Consider the following 22,096-nt stretch of genomic DNA (forward strand, 5'->3'; position numbering starts at 1 on the left):
TCCCTTAATGCACTGGGTATATTGCTCTGAAGATGGGGCATGAAGACATGTCACAAGCTGTGAATGTATGTCAAAATAAGTAAAGCATCATTTGACAGATAGAAAAGGTGTAATAAGGGAGAGGTTAAGTAGTGCCTATTGAGCATTTTATAAGTAGGCCATTTACAAAGTAAGATGCAAACTGTAAGTAACATTCCACGAACTCTATTTTATGTGTTATGGGAAGTGTAAACCTTTTTCCACATAGATAATGGGGTGTCAGATGAGCTCTGTACTCTTCAGCTAGGCTGTCAGAGACTTCTTGCTGGGAAGCCTGAATGAATTGCTTTCATGCTCCATCCCTCCGCTCTGCTTCCAAAACATTAAGATACCATCTACTGTTTTGAATTTACATTTTAAAATATGTATTTCATATTTAATGCTTATAATGCTTGCTGTGGGTATCAATTCAAAAGACCATAACATGATAATTGCATGGCCTCAGAATATTTTGTTCCATATATTGTTCCACATTCAAGCTTGCCTTAGTGGTTGAAGCAGATTTGTTTTTCAAAGATGAAACCAGTTCAATATAACTAGGTACTACATGAAGCACAGGATCCTACAGCAGCAGCTCAATGATCAAGTAAGTTACAAAACAGATACCATTCAGAACAGAGCTGTAAATTTTCACAACCTCTTACCTCCTCTTGGGTCTCCGGGATCTTGTACCTACTGCTTTGTACAATCCAAAAGTTAATGGTTATACAGAATGAGGTATTTTCTGGTTAGCAAGGGAATTAGTAATGTTTAATTACTCTCCTGGTAATCTGGCTTGTGGTAGTTTCCTTCAAGGCTAAGCTGATCAGTAGATAGAAAATCCTCCTACCCGTCAGTGAAGACTGGATGGAGCTTTTGTATTGTTATACAAGAGCAGGGAAGGGCTGAATGGCTTAGCTAGTCTCATTTCCTAAGACTCTTAGCAAAGCACTCTAGCAGGGTGCTGCATTGACAGGTAAACAGCTGAGGCTTCAGTTCCCACAGCGAGAGGCTCTAACTTCCCGCAGGGGAGGAACAGGCACAGGGTGAGTAATGAAAAAAACGTGCATGAATGAGGCTTTCAGTGCAGAAGTAGTCTGTGAAAGTCAATGCCTGCAAAGGCAGCTATTAATAATGATTTAAAAACCGCACAGTATTTCTGGATAGCTTGCTCATGATATGAAAAAGTAACTCGGGATCTATTTACTTTTTTTTTTTACCTGGACTTGCAAAGCGCTGGCTCACATGCCCTCGCAGCGCGGCTGCACAGGTGTTTCCCCACACCTGCTGCTCTCACCCTGCTGCCTCTTCCTGCGGCTCCTCAGAGACCGCGATAAATGCGGGAATGAAGACCAGAATAGTCATGAATAAGAGATGGGCTTCCCAAGCGTGTTTCTCTCAGATCCTGATGAGATACGGTACCTAGTCCTTTAAAACACAGAACCTGTTTGCTTTTCCGACACCTTCAGCGTCCTTTTCCTCAGGGGAGTTTACCGAGGGAGCACGCCAGGCCCGCTGCGAAGCACCTCCCCGCCCGCCAGGCTGCCGCGGCCTGCAGAGGGCCGGCTCCCCTCCCCACCGCCTAACGCAGAGGACGCAACCGGCTTGATTTTACAGCCCCTTAGCACAAAAGCAGGCCGAGCGCAAGGCGGCCAGGGAACATCGCGGGCGCCCCCGGGGGGCGGTGGAGCCGCGGCAGCCCGGCGGCGGCGGCCCGGCCCCTCCGCGCGACCCCTCCCCTCCCCCGCCTACGTGCCTACGGCCCCGTCCCGCCCGCCGGCCCCGCGCGGCGCCAGGCGCGCCAGGCGCGTGCGCACTTCGCGCTCCCCGGGAGCTGGAGGGGGCGCGGGCGCGCGCGCCACACGCCGTTCCCGCCTCCCCTCCCGCGGGCCGGCGCGGTTGGTCGAGCAGTGCGCATGCGCATCTCGCGCTGGAGCGCTCCCCGCCGCCCCAGCCCCGCCCCCGCGGCGGGTGGGTGCCCACCGGCGCTCTTCCCTATTGGTGGAGGCGGCGCCTGCGTGCGGGGAGGGGCGGGGCGCCGCCGCGCGGCCGTGACATGTGTGCCGATCGCTGCCCGGGAGCGGAGGCAGCCTTAGAGTGGGGGCGGCCGCGCCGGGCATCGCTGCGCCCTCCCGCCCGCCCCCGTCCCGGGCGGGGAGCGAGCCCGGGCGATGGCCTCCGCGCGGGGCTTTCTCTGCGGCTACTTCTGCCTGGCCAGCCGGGCCGCCGCCCGCCGCTCTCCGCCGCTATGCCAGCGGGCGGTGGGCGCTTCCTCCGCCCTGTCGGAGCTGCCGCTGCTCGGCGGCGCCAGCCGGCGCCTCCTCGCCCTGCGCGGGCTGAGCCTCGCCGCTCGCTGTCTGGCGGCGGGGCGGGGGGCGGCGGCGGGGCCCGGGCCGTGCGCGCCGCAGCGGCGGGGCTGCGGCGGGCTGGGAGCGGCCGGCGGGGGGTTCCGGCCGGCGCGGGGTGGCGGTGGTGGTGAAGACGACGCGGTACGAGTTCGAGCAGCAGCGGTACCGCTACGCCGGGCTCTCCGAGGAGGACCTCAAGCAGCTGGTGAGCGGCGGGAGGGGCGGCGGCCGCGGCCTCCCCGGGCGCTGCCGCTGGGGTGGCGGCGGGGCCGGGCTGTGGGGGCGCGGGGAGGCTTCACCCGGGCCGGTGCTCGGGCCGCGGAGGGCCCGCGGGGCCGGGGCGTGCGGCGTGCCCCGGGGCTTCCCCTCGCCCTGGTGCGCGGCCCGGCGCCGTAGGGCGGGGGCGCGGTCGCGGTCCCCGCTGTGCAGGTGCCGCCGCCTCCCGGGCCCGGCAGGCGCGTGGCCTGGCGAGGGGCTGCGAGCCGCGCCGCTTAACCGCGCCTCGCTCATCTATTGCAAATTACCGAGGGATTTGTGCAGTAATCGCGTTTGGGCTTGATCCTCGCAGTGATGCCAGCAGTCTTCAGCAAGCCGGAGGCTGTTTTCTGGCAGTATAGAGAAGTGCTTGCTGTGGAAAGCACAGTGTTGTGAAAATCTCCTCTGAGACTTGGAGAGGAGGACCCCTTGCCTTCTCCTTTCCTTCGTATCCTTGCCTGGCTTCCTCACTTCAGGCGTTTTCCTAACAACTCCTCCACCAGCCAGACCTCTCATTCACATTCACCTGTGTTGCTATGGGCTTGAAAAGCCTTTTTTTTTATTTTGGTGTTTAGGAAATAATTCAGTACAAAACCAGCTGGCTGTTCCATTAATGAAGGTGTGCTGAGGAAAGCAGGTGTCTGTAGGAATTGATAAATGCACCCAGTGTCTCATGTCTTCGTCTCCACTGAGCTCACTGGCCCCATCCTGTCCTCCATATGCCCCATGACTGTCTCCTTCCAGTGCTTATCGGCCACAGGTGGGCTAAAGGATGGTACCCGCTGAAGTTACGTTGGTTGCCAGCAGTCTGTGCAGACCAGATTGTATGAATTTGTATTATTGTCTTTATTTCGAGTAAGACCGTTAATTTGGGTCCATCTGGAAGTATTTTAGACCTCTATTCATTTGCAGTGTTTGGATTAAACTTGCAAATGTGCTTAACTTATGTATCATAAACAAAGGCTATGGCTGCATAGTGTTGCTTTGTAAAGCACCAGGATAAAAAGTGTAGTATCTAAAGCAAGATAGTTCTTACATTTTTCTGAATACTTCAGTAGGTCATCCACCTCCTACGGAATTCTTATCCAAACATTTTACATACTTTGTCAAGTTCTCTAGTCAAGTTCCTTATGGCACTGAGTTTAATATGGAGACATCAGCCAGTGTTCTTATTCTCACCTACGTGTAGGTTGCTGTTGCTGAGGTGTACGTCCTTTCATATGGTCACTGTGGAAAAGCAGCATCTCTCACAGCTCATCTGTAAGACTGCTTTTCTGTCTTTGTTTAAGCTTCTCTTGAGGAAGCATTTCTTGCTGTTAAGTATAGAGAATCAGGTTGTCCTCAGTGTGCAGCTAAAACAAAGAACACCAAAATGGCCTGTTTGGTCACCTTTCTCTAACCACTTGTGTACACGCAGGAGTGGGACAGTCAGTGAGCAGTGTTGTTAGCGTTGCATATTGCTAAAGGTACTCTTTTGACTAAATGCAGTGATAGCTGCAATTTTACTTATCACAAGAATGCATGTTTTGCATGTTTGGTACCTGTATCAGTCTGAAGTAGTTGCAGAAACACCTTAGAGTTTGTCCTTTTGGAGAAACTTACAGGTATAAGATAATTCTCCATATTTGGGAGAATTCCAGAATTTTTATTAGGACTGGCACTTTTTTCAATCTAGCTTTACCTTGAAAAATACCTCCATGTGAAGAATTGCAGCAGTAAACCTCAGTGTTGCCAGGTAAGACAAAACCTACCTTCGTTAACTATGTGTAGCAATATTCAGTTAGACTCTTGCTTGTATGGGTGGGAATACAAAGATTTGTGCAAGAACACACTGAAAAGCTCTTAAAGAATTATGTATTTGAAATGGGAGTTAAGAGAGTGAAAGAATTCCCCTTACTGTCTTTTTTCTCACATTTTTTAGCTGACCTGTAAAAATTTCTGTATTTACATTCTGCTGTGTGGTCTCAAATTCCACACCTTCCCCCCCAAAAAAAATTTATTAATAATATTTTTGAGTTCATGGCAGCCTCAGTAAATACATTAGGTGAAGCTTCAAAAGACTCCCTACCATCTCTGTTGAGGACCTTCTTAGCAGAGTGATTGCTGCTAAGTGTCCTTCCCCCAGTGTGCCAAAACCTCTGAGGGCAGCTTGGGAGCACGGTGCTTTTTGCTTCCTGAGATCAGTTGCACTGTGTTCCCTGTCTCTCTGCTTCTCCTGTGGAGACTTCTGAAGCTGGTCCCAAGGCAGCAGGTCTCAGAGATGAGGCCAGACTGCCCTTGGATGTGTGGCAAGTCGCTGCTACCCAGGGTGATGCTCAGTTTATCCTGAAGGTTGTGAACTGAAGCAGTCATGAATCTGACCAGGAGCTTGGTTATGCTCAAGGATCACACAGAGGGCAGGGTGGCACTTGAGGCTCCCGTGAAAGCCTGCTGTTGGGGTAGCAGCAAAGAGTGAAAACGAAGGCATATAGGAAAGGTTTGGCTCACTTGGGGGTGGTGGTGGGGATTGTGTTACATAGCAGGGGCTCAAGCTCAGGTGACCCTGGAGGTGGCTTGTGGTGTAGCAGAAGAGGAGCAGGGTGCTGTTGCAGTCACAGATACTCATGTCCAGACGTTGGCTATCTAATAGAGAAATTCAATTTGAAGGCAGTGTTGGAGGTTTAGATTTGAGGAGCTGTACCTGGGTTTGTTTGCTTACTGGTTGTGGACAGAGGAGATGCTTGCAAGTTCCCGGAAGGTAACTGGTGTCTCTACTTGGAAGCTTCAGATTTTGGTATAGCACAAATAATGATCATTGTAGGCGTGAGCAGATCGTGGGCTTGTGCCTGATCACAGTGACAGAAGAGCAGACCTGATCCTAGCTGTTGCAATTAATGTGTTTGTGTATTAAGACAGAAAATGTGGTAAGTCACTTAATGCAGAAGTGACACTACCTGTGTGTGCGGTGCGCCTTTGGGCGCACATCCTAGTAATGTGGTTTGTTCCATATTTGGGAAAGCTGAAGAAGAAGCACTGGCATACACCAGTAGATATAAAGATGGGATACAGATTAGAGCATGTATCATATATATGATATACTGTGTAAATCACGGTATATTCCAAGAAGCAGAATATCGAAGCTGGCTGGCTGGCACTTCTAATAGCACCTGTGGCCTTTCTTTTTGAACACACCTACGGAGTTGTACTGTACAAACACTATTAAATGTTGCAAAGTCAAAGGTGCAGGGTCATGATTCCTGAATTCTTTCTCTGTGCAAACAGACAGGAGAGGTGAAGAAGCAGTCCAGACAGCAGAAGAGCAGAACAGATGGGGAAGAGACGGAGAGCCAGGGCAAACACTCAAAGAGTTTTTAGGAGATCTGTGAAGGATTAAATCTTTCATTGCATCTCTACACGCTTTATGTGTTTGCTCCAGGTGGTTGTTTTTATTTACATACCTTGTGGCAGATACTCTTACACACTTACAGGTGAGTCTTTTAAATCTGTTTATAAATGTACTTAAACACATTTGACTATCATTATCAGTATTCTAATTCTGAAAAGCCTAAAGCACTCTGAACAATGTTGTATGAGGCTTTTTTTTCCCAGACTCTTTAGTTCAGAAGGGAGATTAGAGGCTTATAAAAATGAGAGATTTCTCTTCTGATACCAGGAAAGAAAAATACCCCAGCACTGTTTGGTTTTTTTTTAAAGTGTTGCATCAGTAAATTCTGTGCATTAGATCACACAAGGAATAAGTTTGTTTGCCTTCATGACAGTTAAAGAGACTACTTGATTTCTAAAACTTGCAGTTACCAGCTTTAAGTTAAATAAAAACCTAGTAATTTTCTAAGCTCCTACAAACAGTTTGCTTATCAGAAATGACAGCAATTTGCATTTTTTCTGACCTGGTTATTGAGACTGGCATCTAAATGTGGCTGCTTACAAAATGAATAATCCAGTCAACTAATGCTGAAGGCTACAGTATGTCCTCACTATTTATTTCACCCAGCAAACCCATCCAGAGCAAGCATTGCTGTTGTCCTAGTATAAAGAGAACGTTATATGAGAGAACTTAATATCCCAGTAGTCAAGACAGATAATTTCCTGAGCCCTGGGGTATTTTTTGTTGTTGTTTGATAGTGCAGTTGAGATGCAGCTGCCAGCTTCTCTCAGCTGTTGGGTGTTTAGGGAAGATGACCAATTTTGCTGTCCAAACACACTTCATATGCAGTTTTAATTACATTTGAAAATACCTTGTCAGTGAAAAGCTACGTTTGTTTTAGCCTTAACTGGAGGAAAATGGTTCTGTGTGAATCACAGCTGGTAACAATGTTGTGGCTGGTTTATATGTCTTTACTTTTAGCAAGGAGTTGGAGGTTTGGAACAAGTTTTGGCTTTTTTTGGACCACTGCAACAAATTGTCAGGTGTGGTCATCTCAGAAACCTGAAGCTGGTATGGCTTTCTTGAAAACTGGTGTCTGGGTAGGGTAGACATAACCTGTCAGCAGGATATTGCCTCCCATGAAAGAGGCACAATGTGAACTCCATCTTCAGCATAGGGTTCCAGTAACATACTGGGCAGGGCTGGTCAGGAGGGAGTGTTTCGCAGCAGGTGGGAGAGCTTCAGCAGGAGTTCATATGTTGTGCACCAAAACAAAACCCACAGAACTGTGGAAAGAACACTACTCCCCCCACCCCCGCCCCGTTCCTGATTTGGGTGCTTACAGCACCAGCTCTTACTAATCAGCACATTAAGGTTTTCATGTTTCTTAGAAAAATCTGTCTTGGGGGGAAATCTACTATTGTACCTGTAACTTGATAGGTGATTTTTTTTTTCTTTACCTTCTTTTACATTAAATGATGAAATACACATTTTCATTATCCCTTTTGAATTACCTCTCCTAACTGCTAGCGTTTCAAGCTTGTGAATGTTACACAGCCACCCCAAGGTAGTCTTTTAGAAGCTAGCTAGGTATTTAATTCTTAGATTTCTGTTTTAGAGAACTGTACTTCAAGCCAGATGCCTGTGATCCACTAGAACTCTACTTAGAAAATATTACTCAACTATTTCCAAAACACTAGGATTTTTACAGGTGCAAGGAAGGTAGCAGAAGGAAAAAGTGATACACAAACTTCAGGGCTCAACTGAATCCTAAGTTTAAAATGAAGTTACATAATTCAGCACTTCCCCCCCCCCAAAAAAAAAAAAAAAAAAAAAATTGTGTTTTAATTTTTTTCTTGGGGGGCGGAGGAAAGGCTGAGCTATTCCAAAAGGCAGTATGTATTAGGGTATTTATTCTTGTGTTCTCTTGTGGATCCAAATGTACAGTGGTATATTTGAAGGTAGAACGTACAGTGGTATATTTGAAGGTAGTAACTTTAAATAGAATCTTAACGAATGAAGTGGTACTGTGTACTACCCATCTCTGCTTATTTTGTAATGTAAATTAGTTCAGTAGATGTTTTAGGGAGCACATGTTTAAAAACTGATGGGGCTGTACTTGGCTCTACCTCACCCTGAAAAGAGATAGGGAGGGAAAAGTCATCTCAGTCTACTGAACATGAAACATACAGAATTCAAGACGGAGGTTAGAGTACACCAACATTACATAAAGATAAAGACACTTTTTCTCAGAAATAAAATTTTCAAGCCAGTCCATTGGAAATTGAGATGGGTGTAAATGTTCTTCAAGTTACACAATCACAGTGGGCATTTGTTTACCTTTCAAATTTTATGTGCTTGCATCAGTGTTAAGTAGTGTCAGTTGCATCTGCTTTATGTTGCTGTTCTGTCATAAGAGGAGTGTGGAAAATGGAAACAAATAAATGGAATGTACCAACTCCTTTTTCCATAGCATTTATTTTTTCCAGCACAATATTCCAAGTATACTGAGTCATATATAGCAAAGAGATACACAAGTAGGGCATTTTAGTGTGCCTAAACTAAACTTCATGGAGTACCTCACCAAACACCTGATGCTTTATACAGCTGAAAAAGGCTACTTTTTGGAACTGGATATTATTGTTCTTAAGTACTTAGCTAGTTGTGACATGACATTGTGTTGGTGTTCTGCTGAATTAATGAGAAGCAAATGATTGAAATGCCTGAATTGCATGGGATTTCTAGAAACCTGTTAGTGCAGAAAGTAGTCACTTGCTGTTTATGGTTAACATAACAATTTGCGCTGCATTAGCTTTTGAATTATAAACCATTATGTATATTCTTCAGTTGTGGTTAAAATTAGAATAATATTTTGATGTGGTAGATGAAGAATTAGAAAAGAGTTTATAGCATTTTTACTTTTGTTCACGTATGGATCAAACTCTTCCTCCAGAGCAGCATTTCTGTGAAGTTTCAGGAACGTAATGTTGCCAGTTTCACTAACCAAGTGAAGAAATTATTTGAAGTCAGCTGCTACAGAAGTGGTGGAATACAAAATGCTACAATGGGCAAAACACCTCATAATTGTTACTGTATAGCAGATATAAAGGCAGCATTTGAAAGACTGCTGTATGTAATGAAAGTAAGGGGACTAAGCTGCTGAAGAAAACAGTGAGTAAAGTATAAGGAAAAAAAAAATTCCTAGCTAAAGCCCACTGGACTTCTGCAGAACAAGGGGTAACATAGTGAACTGGTAGAAACTGGGCACATGACCAGGAACAGTTCTGAGCATTTGACAGGTGGTTAGTACATCAGTCAACAGGAGACAGGCAGGAGTGGTGGTCGGGTAGCACTAGCCTACTACCTTTCTTTTATGGTAGGTACTGACCTACTGTGTTGCTTAACATACCACTTTTTTTTTTTTTTTATGAGCAGTTAATGGCCTGTATACTAACTAATAACCCAGACTGGGAAGCGGGGAAGAACTGGGAATAATGCCTGCAGCTTGCAAGTCAGCAGTAGTTTGTAATTTAAGACTTCATTCATATTTAAAGCTTTACAGAGAACTTAAATCTGAGCCTAGGTAATGCTTATTCTTTGTAGGACTTTGTTTTGGGAAGCTGTGTGGTTTCTCTGCTACTTCTAAGGCAAATGCTCATTATTAAAGCTATCCTGTAAACAATGTATTGAGTTTGTGGATTGCATTTTTCAACTGTTACCTGAAACCAATGCATTTTTAGTTCACCCAGGACCTGTAGCTGCTCGGTGAGACTGGTTCTCAGATTCACTTCAGAGAAGCCTTGAGAGCATTCCTGCTAGTCTGAGTGTGCTGGACTGCAGGTTCCTGAAAGAGCTGGGTGTCCCAGAATGGGTTAATCTGCTGGTACCACAGGCATGATTCTGGTGAAACCTGTCCTGTTGTTAGCACAAGATTGAGCCAAAGATATATCAAAGTATCAGTTCAAGTAGCCTGAAACTTTTCAATAAAGACTTAAATCTGACTTTTGCTTTTTCCAGCTGAGCTGACCCTGTCATGTATTTTTTTTTCCTCTGGCAAAACCACGTAAGTTCAGACTTGATGCATTTAGTGTTTCTAGTGCAAAAGCAAGTAGGAGGAGAACACACTTCACCTTTTAAGAATTTTGAGAAGTTTAAGTCAAGCACCTATAATGAACACAGAGCCACAGAACCATAGAACAGTATGGGTTGGAAAGGATCCTAAAGACCATCTAGTTCCAACCCCACTGCTGTGGGCAGAGACACCTTCCCCCAGACCAGGCTGCTCAAAGCCCCATCCAGCCTGGTCTTGAGCACCTCCAGGGATGGGGCATCCACAGCTTCTCTGGGCAACGTGTTCCAGTGCCTCACCACCCTCACAGTAAAGCATTTCTTCCTAATATCTAATCTAAATCTACCCTCTTCCAGTTTAAAGCCATTACCCTTTGTCCCATCACTGTGCTTCCTGATAAGAGTCCCTCCCCAGTGTTTCTCATAAGCCCCCTTTAAGAACTGAAAGGCTGCAGTAAGGTCTCCCCAGAGCCTTCTCCAGGCTGAACAACCCCAACTCAGCCTGTCCTCACGGGAGAGGTGCTCCAGCCCTCTGATGATCTTTGTGTCCCTCCTGTGGACCCACTCCAACAGGTCCGTGTCTTCCCTGCGCTGAGGGCTGCAGAGCTGGATGCAGTACCCCTGTGGGGTCCCACCAGAGCGGAGCAGAGGGGCACAGTCACCTCCCTCGCCCTGCTGGCCACGCTGCCTTTGGTGCAGCCCAGGGTACGGTCGGCTTTCTGGGCTGTGTGCACACGTTGCCAGCTCCTGGACAGCTTTTCATCCACCAGAACACCCAAGTCCCCCTTTGCTGGGCTGCTCTAAGTCTCTTTGAGTGCACACTGCTGGCTCATGTCCAGCTTTTTACCCACCAGTACCCACAAATCATCCTTCCACAGGGCTGCTCTCAATCCCTTCATCCCCCAGCCCATATGCAGGACCTTGCACATGGCTTTGTTGAACCTCAGGATGTTCACATGGGCCCATTTCTTGAGCTTGTCCAGGTCCCTCTGGGTAGCATCCTTCCCTCTAGAATATTTGCTACACCACTCAGCATAGTGTCATCAACAAACTTGCTGTCATTAGTATAAATACAGCAACTGAAGCTCATAGATGATGCCTTGATATTTCTTCTCTAGTTAGAAGAAATTGAGGGTGGGCACGGTGTCCTATAGTTGCTACAGAAGTTGCTGTCATACCCAAACCCGGACATCTGTTGTATATAACTATCAAATACAACTCCCCCATCAGTTCCAGCTGCTGCTGAAAAACCCAGTGCAGGTTCAGGGCTGTGGTTCAGGGTTGCTCTGGCTGTCCTTCGAGCAGACCCTTTTCTGTGGAGCACTTGAAATACGTCTCCGAGGTGCAGATTTCTACTGGGCAGGTTCTGCTGTGGCTAACTACAGAGATTTGGAACTTGAATCATGCTTTAATTGCACATATTTTCATATGGATTATTTTTACGTTAGGAGATGGGAAAGCTTAATATGTGATTTGAGCTCCTAAGAAATCACAAAGTGCAGTGTCTCCCTGTCCTGTGAGAAAAACTGGATTTGTTTCTAGCTTGACAGATGAATATTTAGCTTAACTAGTAGTTAACAACAGAACACAGCAAAGTTACTTCTGCGTAACTATAGATTGCCAGTCTTTGACTTCGGTATTTGAGCAAATTTGGAGTCGGTGTGCCTTATTTGACAGGGAGGCTAAGAGGATTGTGTTATTTGAAGCACGTGCTATATTCAGAGTTGTTTGTAGTTCAAAGCTTAACATTTTTGGAAATGCTTATTTCTTTTAAAACTGAGAGCAGAACAGAGAGCACTAACTTTGTATTTGAGAGATGTGGTCAATCTAGAGAGACTTTCTGAAAATAGAGGACTTTTAATAGTGCTATACTCTGCTTAGAAATGGTTAGATTATTATACCTACAGTGGTTGTAGTATTTTCCTCTTCAGGTTAAAATTCAAACTTCTGTGTATAGCTGTTGCTCTCTAAATCCATTTGTTTCGTGGTTCTTTATGTAGAAATTAGTAGACTGGAAAGCAGCGATCTGTTCTTGTTTTCCTGCTAGGGGTGCATGTGTAGGCAAGTTCATTGTGGGAAGTTGAGGCAGCAATCATTTCTAGATCTAGGCCTTTTTTGTTTTGTTTGCTTTTTGTTTCTAGTCAGTCATTTAGCTTAACTCCTGAACGTGTTAAACAGTTATAAAACAACTGATTGGTACACCAGGTGTTAACTCAACCCTGGTGTGGTGGCACTTTAAGGCGATGTGAAACTGCTGTAAATTCAGGGTAAGCCCAGTCAAAAGAATGTGAATATATATTATATACATATTCATATATAGCTAGAATGTGTCTGAAAAGTTCCTGTTAATCTTTGTGTACTAGGATGAGATGTACAAAGTGCTTGATTAATCATTTCACTCTGGACAACATTCACATTACTGTTCTGAGAGCATACTATTTTATCCTAATGCTTAGGTCAGCAGTGTCAGTAAGACTTGACTTTGGCTGTTGTTTTCCCTATTTTCTAAATCAAGGGTCATAACCCATATATATAGACTTGGGTATTTGGGTGTTGCTTGGCTTCATGTTGCTTCTGTATTTGTGGCTACAAGCCTTGTCTTTGTTGCGCAGCGTTGTTCCTGGAGGACCAGCATTACTCAAGGACAGCAGACCCACAGTTCCCACCAAGTGGAGTGAGACTTGCTAGCGGTGAGAGCCAAGACTCCAGAAGGACGGCAGTCATACAAATGTCTCTTGCTTAAACAACTATTAAAGAGGCTCTGTGAAAAATTATCCTTTTATTAAAAAGGGATCAGGCCAGAAGATATGAGAAAGGTTTTTTTTTTGTATTTGATGTAGACCTTTTGTCCTTCAGGCTTCTAAGGAAAAGTAACTCGATCATAGAACATGTTCTGCTTACCTGAGTGTGTTTTCCAATTCAAGCTCATCTGGAAGCCGGCTTCGCATGGCATCTCTGCTGTGAGCTTTAGGAAGACTACTGAAGCTGTGCCTGCATGTATTTTGGCCAGTTTGTCCCTGTTTTCATATTCTAATGCACTTTTAGCTAGAATAGCTCTCATGCATTTTATTTTACAGTCATGCATGCTACTGAGGTCAGATTAACAGGCCTACAGTTGCACCTGTTTCGTCCCACTCTCCATTAATACTTCTGCTTTTGGGTACTTCTGCTAATGGCATCTGTCGCTGACTGCCCTTGTGCTCTGCAAAGACATTTCCTGTGCGTTTTTCCCCCTTTTTTCCCCCACTTGTTCCAGGAGCCTCAGAAAGTGGGACTTGGCAAATACTGTGTTTTCTGTGTGTTTATAGACCCATAGCCAGTAACTTCTATTTATCAGTACTTTTCAGTTTCCTTTGCTCTTACTGATCTTTCCAGATGACTGCTGGAAGAAGTTACTTAACCCACAGCACAGGGCTCCAGACCTGTGTGTAGCCCCTCGTGTAGGTTTTTACAACTTCAGCACCAAGAAATGCCAGGTGTGCTCTAGTCTGAATATCCTGAGCTCTGTAGGAATAGCGGGTTTTTTTGTTCTAGCCTGTGAACAGAAAGTCACTCTGCAGTGCGGCAATTTCTGAAAGAGTATTGCTAAGTTGAAGTGGTTTGCGTTTTGGAGCGTACTTCTTGTACTGTACTGGCAGGCTTCTTAACATTCTTTGTATTTTTTTTAGGTTTTCTGTGTTAGTATGAGTGACTTTTGCAGAAGTATATACTGTTGGCCCATGACACTTAGTTTAGGTATTTTTTTTTTGATTTTACAAGATTTTCTTCAGTTCCACTGACCAAACATAGCTGCTTATTCCATGAAAGGAAGTGACTTTTCATAAAAAGGTTAGTGGTACAATGAAGTAGAAGGTTTACTGTGGATGAGAACTTTTTCCTGTAAAACATCAGAGCTCTGTTGTTTTAACTTCATTTAAGCCTTAACAATGATTTTAAAACAGAAAACCCAAAGAAACTACCTTATACAAAGTTATTTACATAAATGTTATGGGTTTGTCATGGTTTAACCCCAGCTGGCAACCAAGCCCCATGCAGCCACTTGCTCGCTCCCCTCCCTGCAGTGGGATGGGGGAGAAAACTGGAAGAGTAAAAGTGAGGAAACTCGTGGGCTGAGATAAAGACACTTGAATAGGGAAAGCAAAGGGTGTGCATGCAAGCAAAGTGGAACAAGGAATTAATCCCCCATGCCCATGGGCAGGCAGATGTTCAGCCATCTCCAGGAAAGCAGGGCTCCATCACGTGTAACCGTTACTCAGGAAGACAAATGCCACAGTGCCGAATGTCCCCCTTCTTCTTCCCCCAGCTTTTATATACTCAGCATGACATCCTATGGCATGGAGTAACCCTTGGGCTAGTTTGGGTCACTTGTCCTGGTTGTGTCCCCTCCCAATTTCTTGTGCCCCTCCAGTCTTCTTGCTGTCAGGGCCCAAGGAACTGAAAAGTCCTTGATTTAGTGTAAACATCACCCAGCAAAGCCCAAAACCATCAGTGTGCTGTCAACATTGTTCTCACACCAAATCCAAAACACAGCACTGCACCAGCTACTAAGAAGAAAATTACCTCTCTCCTAGATGAAACCAGGACAGGGTTGTTTGGTATAACTCATTTCTTTTCAAGTAGACTTGATAGTTAGGTCAAATTGCTACTCCATACAGCTTGAAATACCAAATAAACTCAACATGGGTCTGTCGTAATAGTTTTTTCACATTTTAGCCAAGAGTGTCAATACTTGGTATAAAGATATCTATAAGACTCTCAGACTTGCTCTCGTATGTTGGAAGTGGAGAATGGCCTGTCAACCCTTTTCCTTTTGGAAGGACAGCTGTGGCAATTGTACACCTGAGCTTCCTCCGAAGGAAAAAAAAATTGCAAGGTGTCTTCATGCAGAACCTAAACCTGTAGGCCTTTTTGAGGAGTTGGTTGGTAAGACCTAAGCCTGGCATGGGTTTGTGGGCCTGGCAGATCAGTGGGCTTGGGAGCCAAGATGCCCTGCAGTCAGGCAGTTCCTCTATGTCACACGTTCCTCCAAGGCTCGTGGGGTGGATGATCAGGCACGCAGCAACTGGACTGTCTGAACTTTGCTGTCAGTAAAGTAAAAAGGAGGTGGTAGTCACAGTTTGTCTTATGCTTTATCCTCAGTGCAAAGCTCTTAAGAAGCAGCATTTGTCATAGTTGTAGTGTGGCATACACATCCTGGATATGAGGCAGGACCAGAAGCAGTGGGCACAAACTGAAATACACAAAAGTCTTTCTGAACATTGGGAGACACTTTTTCACTGTGAGGGTGACTGAGCACAGGGACAGGTTGCCCAGAGGGGTGATGGAGGCTCCATCTGTGAAGATCTTCTAAAGCCATCTGGCCATAGTCCTGGGCAGGTGGCTCCAGGTAGCCCTGCTTGTGCAGGGAGGTTGGACCAGATGACCTTCAGAGATCCCTTCCGACCTCTGACTACAGGGCTGTAGGCTTTTCTCTGGTTCTTTGTTACATGAAAGGCAGCTGATGATTAGCATTCTTGTTTGATACAGTTGACTGTGGTTAAGCTCAGGCAGGCTGTCCCTTTGTGAGTTCTGTGTATGAACTTGTGAGTTACTTATCTCTGAGCTAGAAGGATGAGGCTAGAGACGAGCAGACTGTTTTAATCTCTGGAGCCTTTTTCCAAATTAGAACGATTCATTAACTCTGTAGATGTAGCTTAGCTATTTAAACTCAAGGCCCTAACTTTTCATTTATCTTGTTGCTTAGGGATGCCTGCTTAACTTGTTCTAGAGCTATTAAATTCAAAGATGAGACCTCTGCATTAGATCTTGTTATGCAGGGCTGGAAGTGTGGAAGTATCCATGGAAATTGTTCAGCCAGTCATCAGGATACTGGTAGCTTATTTGTTGAGCATCTTCTTCTGCTTTCTGAAGCTGTTGAAATAATTTAGCACACCTAAGGCAAATGCAGTGATGCTACCCATACCTCTCCTTGCTGGTAATGCCAACAAAATGTTAGCTGTTGGCTCACCACTGGTGATGGTGGCTCAAAAGCCTGCCAATGATCATACAGAGATTCATTGCACTGTCATTGTTCTGAGATAAAAACTCACTTTGACCAAGCTGAAAGATAGTATGCTGACAAATCAGCCAAATAAATGAGGTACATAAAATTGCAAGATGGAGTTTGCAGTTTCTGTTGTGTGTGGAAGCAATAGACTGTGGAAATAGTAGTCTGAAAAACATACGTCTGCCTGTCAGGTGCTTGTGTTAATTCACAGCAGATATTTCTAGAGGAAACACGAATGGGAACCCTGATTTTAGTGACACAGTTGAGTTTTTTGAGGTTATTTGCTGTGGATTTCTTGTTCTTTCTGGTGGTAAGGCATGGTCAATTTGTGCTTCAAATGTGCAATTGAAAATCCCTTTTCTAGTAAATTAGACCAGTGGTGGTCAGCAGCAGATGCCTGTGGGTGGCAAATACCTTCTTCTTTTCCCCTTTCCACTTTCTTCTTTCTGCTCAAAATGGATCATGAGAAGCTGACAGCAGATGCAGCAATGGGCAGTGCTGCAGCTAGCTGTAGCCTTTCGTACTCTTTCCCCACTACAGCAGCACAGCGGCACTGTTGAAGTCCCCAGTGCAACACCAAGGGCTCTGGAGGAGCAAGAGGTGTATGGAAGTGCACAAGCACTGTAGCTGGGGAGTGAAACAAAGGGTTTGTGTGAGGCAATTAATGGGACATAACACCCTATATGCTGTAAACCGGTGCTAACAAGCTTTGTAAGGATGACCTGAAAGCTTTATCTGGATGTTTTATGTTCACCCACATGCTTATCTGTGTGTGTGGCAGCTGCTCCCACTGCGTGCCTGTAGAGTTGTTGGTGGCTTTCAGGTAAAGTGCAGGAGCCCATCTGTTGGAGCTGGTTTCCTGATCCTAGCAGTAAGACCACCTGAAGATTTAATTCCTGCAAGTCGGTCACTGATTGTAAGCACAATGAGCAGGACAGCAATACAGTTCCAGAGCAGCCACTTCCATTCTTCTCTGTGATTTCTTCAGCGCCGAGTGTCAGTGCTTAGTTATTGGTTGGATTTCTTGACATCAGTGGGTGTCAGGTGAAGAAAGATTGTGTTTATTGGGTATTGGATTGCTGTTAATTAATTAACTGTAATTGTCATATCCTGCCAGTACTCTCCTCTTCACTGTGGAGTTTTGTGGTGTTTAAAGCTTTTGGCAGAGATTAATTTCTCTACACAAACTCTGGGAGAAGGTCTATTTCTGTGCTGGCAAATTGTTTTTAACTGGTCAAGGAAAAGGAAGCAATGACAGTATAATTGTAGAATAATTCAACCTAGAAGAAGCCTCAGGAGGTCATCTCATCTAGCCTGCTGGTTATGAATGTATTTATAAACTCCTTTCACTTAACATCCGTTTCACCACCTTTCTTCTACTTGCTTAATCTCCATGCAAACATGTATTTGGCAGTACCAGCCCCACATGAGGACACTGAGTTAAAGAATGAATACATACAGATGGTGACTGAATTACACGGAAACCTGCTGCAAAAAATTCTAATCTTCAGCCAGCAGTCTCACCTGCCTGCTGTTAAGAGTCAATCTATATGAAGTGCAGAATGTTTCTGTGGTCTGAAGAGTGTGTGAAGATGAAGTATTTAAATTCTCCAGCTTCCAAGAAGAACAAGGCTAGAATGCAGCTGCTGAATACTGCTTGTCTTGGTACTGATGTGAATTTGTTTGAAAAATCTGGTTTATAGTCCAGGGGACAGTATCAAAGGTAGTACATAGATTGTCCTTACGCTTTTTTTGACGCAGGGGAAATGTCACCTTTGTCAGCACTTGGCAGTCTTCCTTTTCAGCTCAAATAAAATTTGAAGATTAATGCTGTAGGTATTTCATATTCCTGTTTTCTTAATTATCATTCCTGTTGCTTCTTCTGTTGTCCTCTTTCTCTATAGCACAATGTTTATACTTCTTAAGATAACTGTCTTAACTGTTTGTCTGAGTGCTTTTAGCACATGACAGGGGTATAGTTAATATTACTATTTCATGTAGACTTACACAGAGTTTAAGTTATTTAGCAGAATCAGGGAAAACAAAGTGTCTGAAGTGTCACAGAAGTCAGTGTCGCATACTTGTTTGCGTATTTCTGTTGAGCACTTAAAAACTCTGTGATTCTTGGTTGCTGTGGCCATGTAACTCATTTGATGAACTAATTAATGTAAGCTGACTTGTATATGTAGATGTAATTCATGCAATGCTTATAAAAGCACTTGTCTCTACCGACATAAAATACATGCTTTTTTATGGCTTCTATTTGTATTACTCAAGAGCATGTACTGTAGTGATTAGCATCTACAAAATCTATTTATGTCTTACAGCTTGCCTTGAAAGGATCTAACTATGCGGGTCTGTTGGAGCGGCATCGCATTCATACAAAAAACGTGGAGCACGTTGTAGACAGTTTACGGTAAGAATGTATGGATGTTGAGAATTTTAGACACAGTGCAAATATCCATGGATTGTGTAAAACGTGTAAAACAATGGAAGGAAGCTTTCTGTTACAAGCTCTAATAAAATAGGAATACGGAAAACAGGATGATGCAGGTGAACAGGCATTCCTGAAAGAATTGTAATGTGACCTAGCTCTGTTCCATTCACTACACACTGTGTTACTATTTTGACAACAAATGAAAAAGATCTAAAGGATTTGTGTGTCAAATGCTTGTAAGTCAAATACCACTGTAATTAGTCCTTAATTACATGTCAGTTTTTCAGAAGAGTGTGACAAGGATCAATATAGGACACATTCAGGCTTTTTCTGCACTTTATAGGAACGAGAGGATAGAAGTTCGTCTTGTTAAGCGTCGAGAATATAATGAAGAGACGGTTCGGTGGGCAGATGCTGTTATATCAGCAGGAGGTAGGACTTTATGACAGTATTTGTTTCAGGATGTTTTCACAGATACATTTTTTCAAAAATATTTTGAAGTGGGTGAAGCATCTGGAGCACTTTTGGAAAACAAGTTGCTTATTTAGTTGTCAGGAAATATGATGAAATGCAGTGGTTGGGACCATCCTCTCTAAAACTGTAGCACTGGGGAGTGAATCCTAGTGCATGGCCTCTTTGGAAATGTTCAATTGTCTTGTGTAAAACAGTGTAAACTGTGGAATTTATTACAGGTTTCAGCTAAAGAGGATAAAATGCTTGCTGTCTTGTGATTATACAGAGCACTAAACTCTATTCTTTGTTTTTTGGTGTGTGAGGTGGAGACTAGCATACTACTGCTTCCTCCCTTTGCCCAAACTGTCTTTCGTACTTTTACTTAATTCCAGTAACTGGAGTATCTAGTTGGATGGTACAAGAAAAAGTATGCGACTTCTGAGGAGCCTGTGCCACTGGTTAAACCTTTTAAAATGAACCAACAGAGCAATTAACCTGATTGCTTGCTTTTAACATGAGATCACAGCAGTTCATTCTGTGATCGTTGTGATTTGCTGCAAATTGCTGCAGAGTGTTGTTGGGCTCTGTGGATCTGTCATCCGTGGCAGCTAGACTTGACCACTGCTTTGCCTTTCTCTCCTCCCCAGTGGTCCACTTTGCCCTTAGCTACTGATTACCACAGAGGGTGGGTATAATGGGATACGTGTATATTCCTGAGGCATCCTCATATACCCCTGTAGGTTTCAAAAAATTCCTCTAAGCTGGAGATAAAGTGCTGATTTGGCTGTGTCAACATTTGTCATGGTTATAAGGCAAGCAGCTGGGAAGTGATACATCATCTGCACTTTTCAGAGTTTGTATCTGGGTGCAGTGACTGAATCATCAGGTTATAGTTCTCCTGTTTAACAGAGAGGAAAGAATACCAATATCTGAAGAAACAAGGGACATTTAAAGATTTCTACTTCAACAGTTTTATTAAAGACTTCTTTTCCAAGTGTGCCTATTTGGGGCCAAATAAGACCTTTAAATAGTACCTTCTAGGACAACAGCTGAGATGGAGCTAAAGTATTTGTTGTTCTCCTGTGATTCCCAGTAAAATTTGGCATTGTTTCCTCTCTCCTGTGGCTTTAATTAGCAATACTTTCCAAATTTATTTTCTTCAAGAGTTTCTCTTACCAGCTGATAAATGTACAGAAATTTCCATAAATCTCTTTCCAAACCTGCTTCTGCCAAATTAAGTTGCCTAGGCATGTGTAGCTGTCAGATAAGTTGCACTTTTTCCAGTCGCATTTGCTATCTTGAATTCATTTGTCAGTACTCTGCTTTGAAAGGTGTCAGTAGTTTTGTGGTCCCATTTTGGTCTTGTGCAGCTTACCTCATCAGCTGTTGATATAAAAGCAGGTAGTGGTAATGCTGCAGTACATGTGAGATTATTTTGTTTGGGATATTAGAATGTGAAATGAAATTTAACTTTCGTTTTGCTTTTTCTATAGGTGATGGTACAATGTTGTTGGCAGCTAGTAAGGTCTTCGATAAATTTAAACCAGTTATTGGAGTAAATACTGATCCTGAAAGGTAAAAACACATTTGGGAAAGCAGTGCTTTATTTACTATCAGGCAAAATATGCCTCTGTTTTCATCATGCATGAAGTGTACCTGTATCATTTGGTAGTGCAGATGTCTATTTTAGTGGATTGTAAATATCAAGTGAACCTGTTGTTTTATTAGAAAAGTCTCCACAATGAGTTGTCCTGTCTCATCTGAGAGGACATTAAGTAGTATTGGGTAAGCATGACTGTTTAACTGCCACAGCTGTTCTCACAGAGAAGTGTAACAGCACTTGCAGCTAGTTAACTTGTATTACTAACCAGAAGTTTGAGGCTAGAGGCTAGGTATAGCACAGAGACAGGAAGAGGGACTTAAAAATAAAGTGTGGTGCCTTAACACACAGAAACTTGGTTTCTTTATGAAGAAGGTGGATCCTACTGGAAATCCGATAGGTCCCCAGATGAGATTTGTTATGGTTTCTTCATGTAAGCCATATCATACTGCAGAGGACGCAGTCTCCTCAGCCAATTAATGGCATTTAGTTGTCCTATTATAAACTCCACACAAATCGCATCCACCTAGCCATAAGATTGATTTGGGCAGGTGGATGCAGTGTATTAGTACTGCCTGCTTGGTATAACCTTCAAATGGATTGCAAGTAAAACTTAGAATTCACCAAGGCTCTGTCTGCTGAGATTTCTAGATTTGGGCTTCTTCTTTTAATACTACCACTTGATTTAGTCTTAATGGATAAGAAAGTGGTGGCCAAAAGTTTTAATTCCTTCCATACCTTACTCCTCTTCCAAAACTTTTCAAATGCTGTGAATAGATATTCTACAGTATCAAGCCTGAATAGCAGGGTTCAAATAACAAATGCCTTCAAGTTATCAAATATCACTCATGAAAGGGGAGCAGTGTTTAGTCTTCTGGCCTTGTTACAAGATTCATTTGATCTTAGGCATGTTGCTTACCTGTCTCCTGTCACTAACTTGTGTGTAAATGGAGGAAATTTTCCTTCTGACCTGCAAAGTTTATTAGGCTTGAATTCCTTGCCTAGAGCTATAGTGACAGGAATTATGTTAGTACCTACATATTCCTGTAGGATTACTAGCTGAACAGCCAGATTTTAGGGGAAATGTGGGAGGAATATCCTATGTCTCACTCAGACACACCCTAGGAGCTGAAAGAGGTGTATTGTTGATGTGCTGTTACATAAGAATGGTATACATTCATAACGGTTGGAGTATAGCTTTGCTTTATGTAACAGAAAGAGATGTTTGATTTGTTTTGTTTTTTAAAGGTACCAAATCTTAGTAGTTATACTGTTGTTTTCATTTTCCTTTTTGCTGTCAGATCAGAGGGTCACTTGTGCTTGCCTGTGAGGTATACACACTCGTTTCCTGAAGCACTGCAGAAGCTTTATCGTGGTGAGTTCAGGTAGGATTCACTGATCTTTGGTTTTCCAGAACATATTATGGCTCTAAAATACTTACTTAATGATGTGCCATTCCTAAGGAGCAGACAATGCTTAGTAAAACTTTAATGCCTCAAATTGTGTA

The 22,096-nt window shown here is 43.9% G+C and overlaps 1 protein-coding gene across 1 annotated transcript in view; it reads left to right on the forward strand.

The window, feature by feature from the left end:
* Positions 1-2,072: 2,072 nt before the first annotated feature.
* NADK2 (NAD kinase 2, mitochondrial) overlaps positions 2,073-22,096 on the forward strand; it is a 34,952-nt gene continuing 14,928 nt past the window's right edge. Inside the window, 6 exon segments of the mRNA XM_037372987.1 lie at positions 2,073-2,480; positions 2,482-2,571; positions 18,427-18,515; positions 18,880-18,968; positions 20,483-20,564; positions 21,891-21,974. Of these exon segments, the coding sequence (XP_037228884.1) occupies positions 2,190-2,480; positions 2,482-2,571; positions 18,427-18,515; positions 18,880-18,968; positions 20,483-20,564; positions 21,891-21,974 (725 nt within the window). The 5' untranslated portion in view covers positions 2,073-2,189.

The sequence above is a fragment of the Falco rusticolus genome, chromosome Z (genome assembly GCF_015220075.1).
Source record: "Falco rusticolus isolate bFalRus1 chromosome Z, bFalRus1.pri, whole genome shotgun sequence".
Lineage (NCBI taxonomy): Eukaryota > Metazoa > Chordata > Aves > Falconiformes > Falconidae > Falco > Falco rusticolus.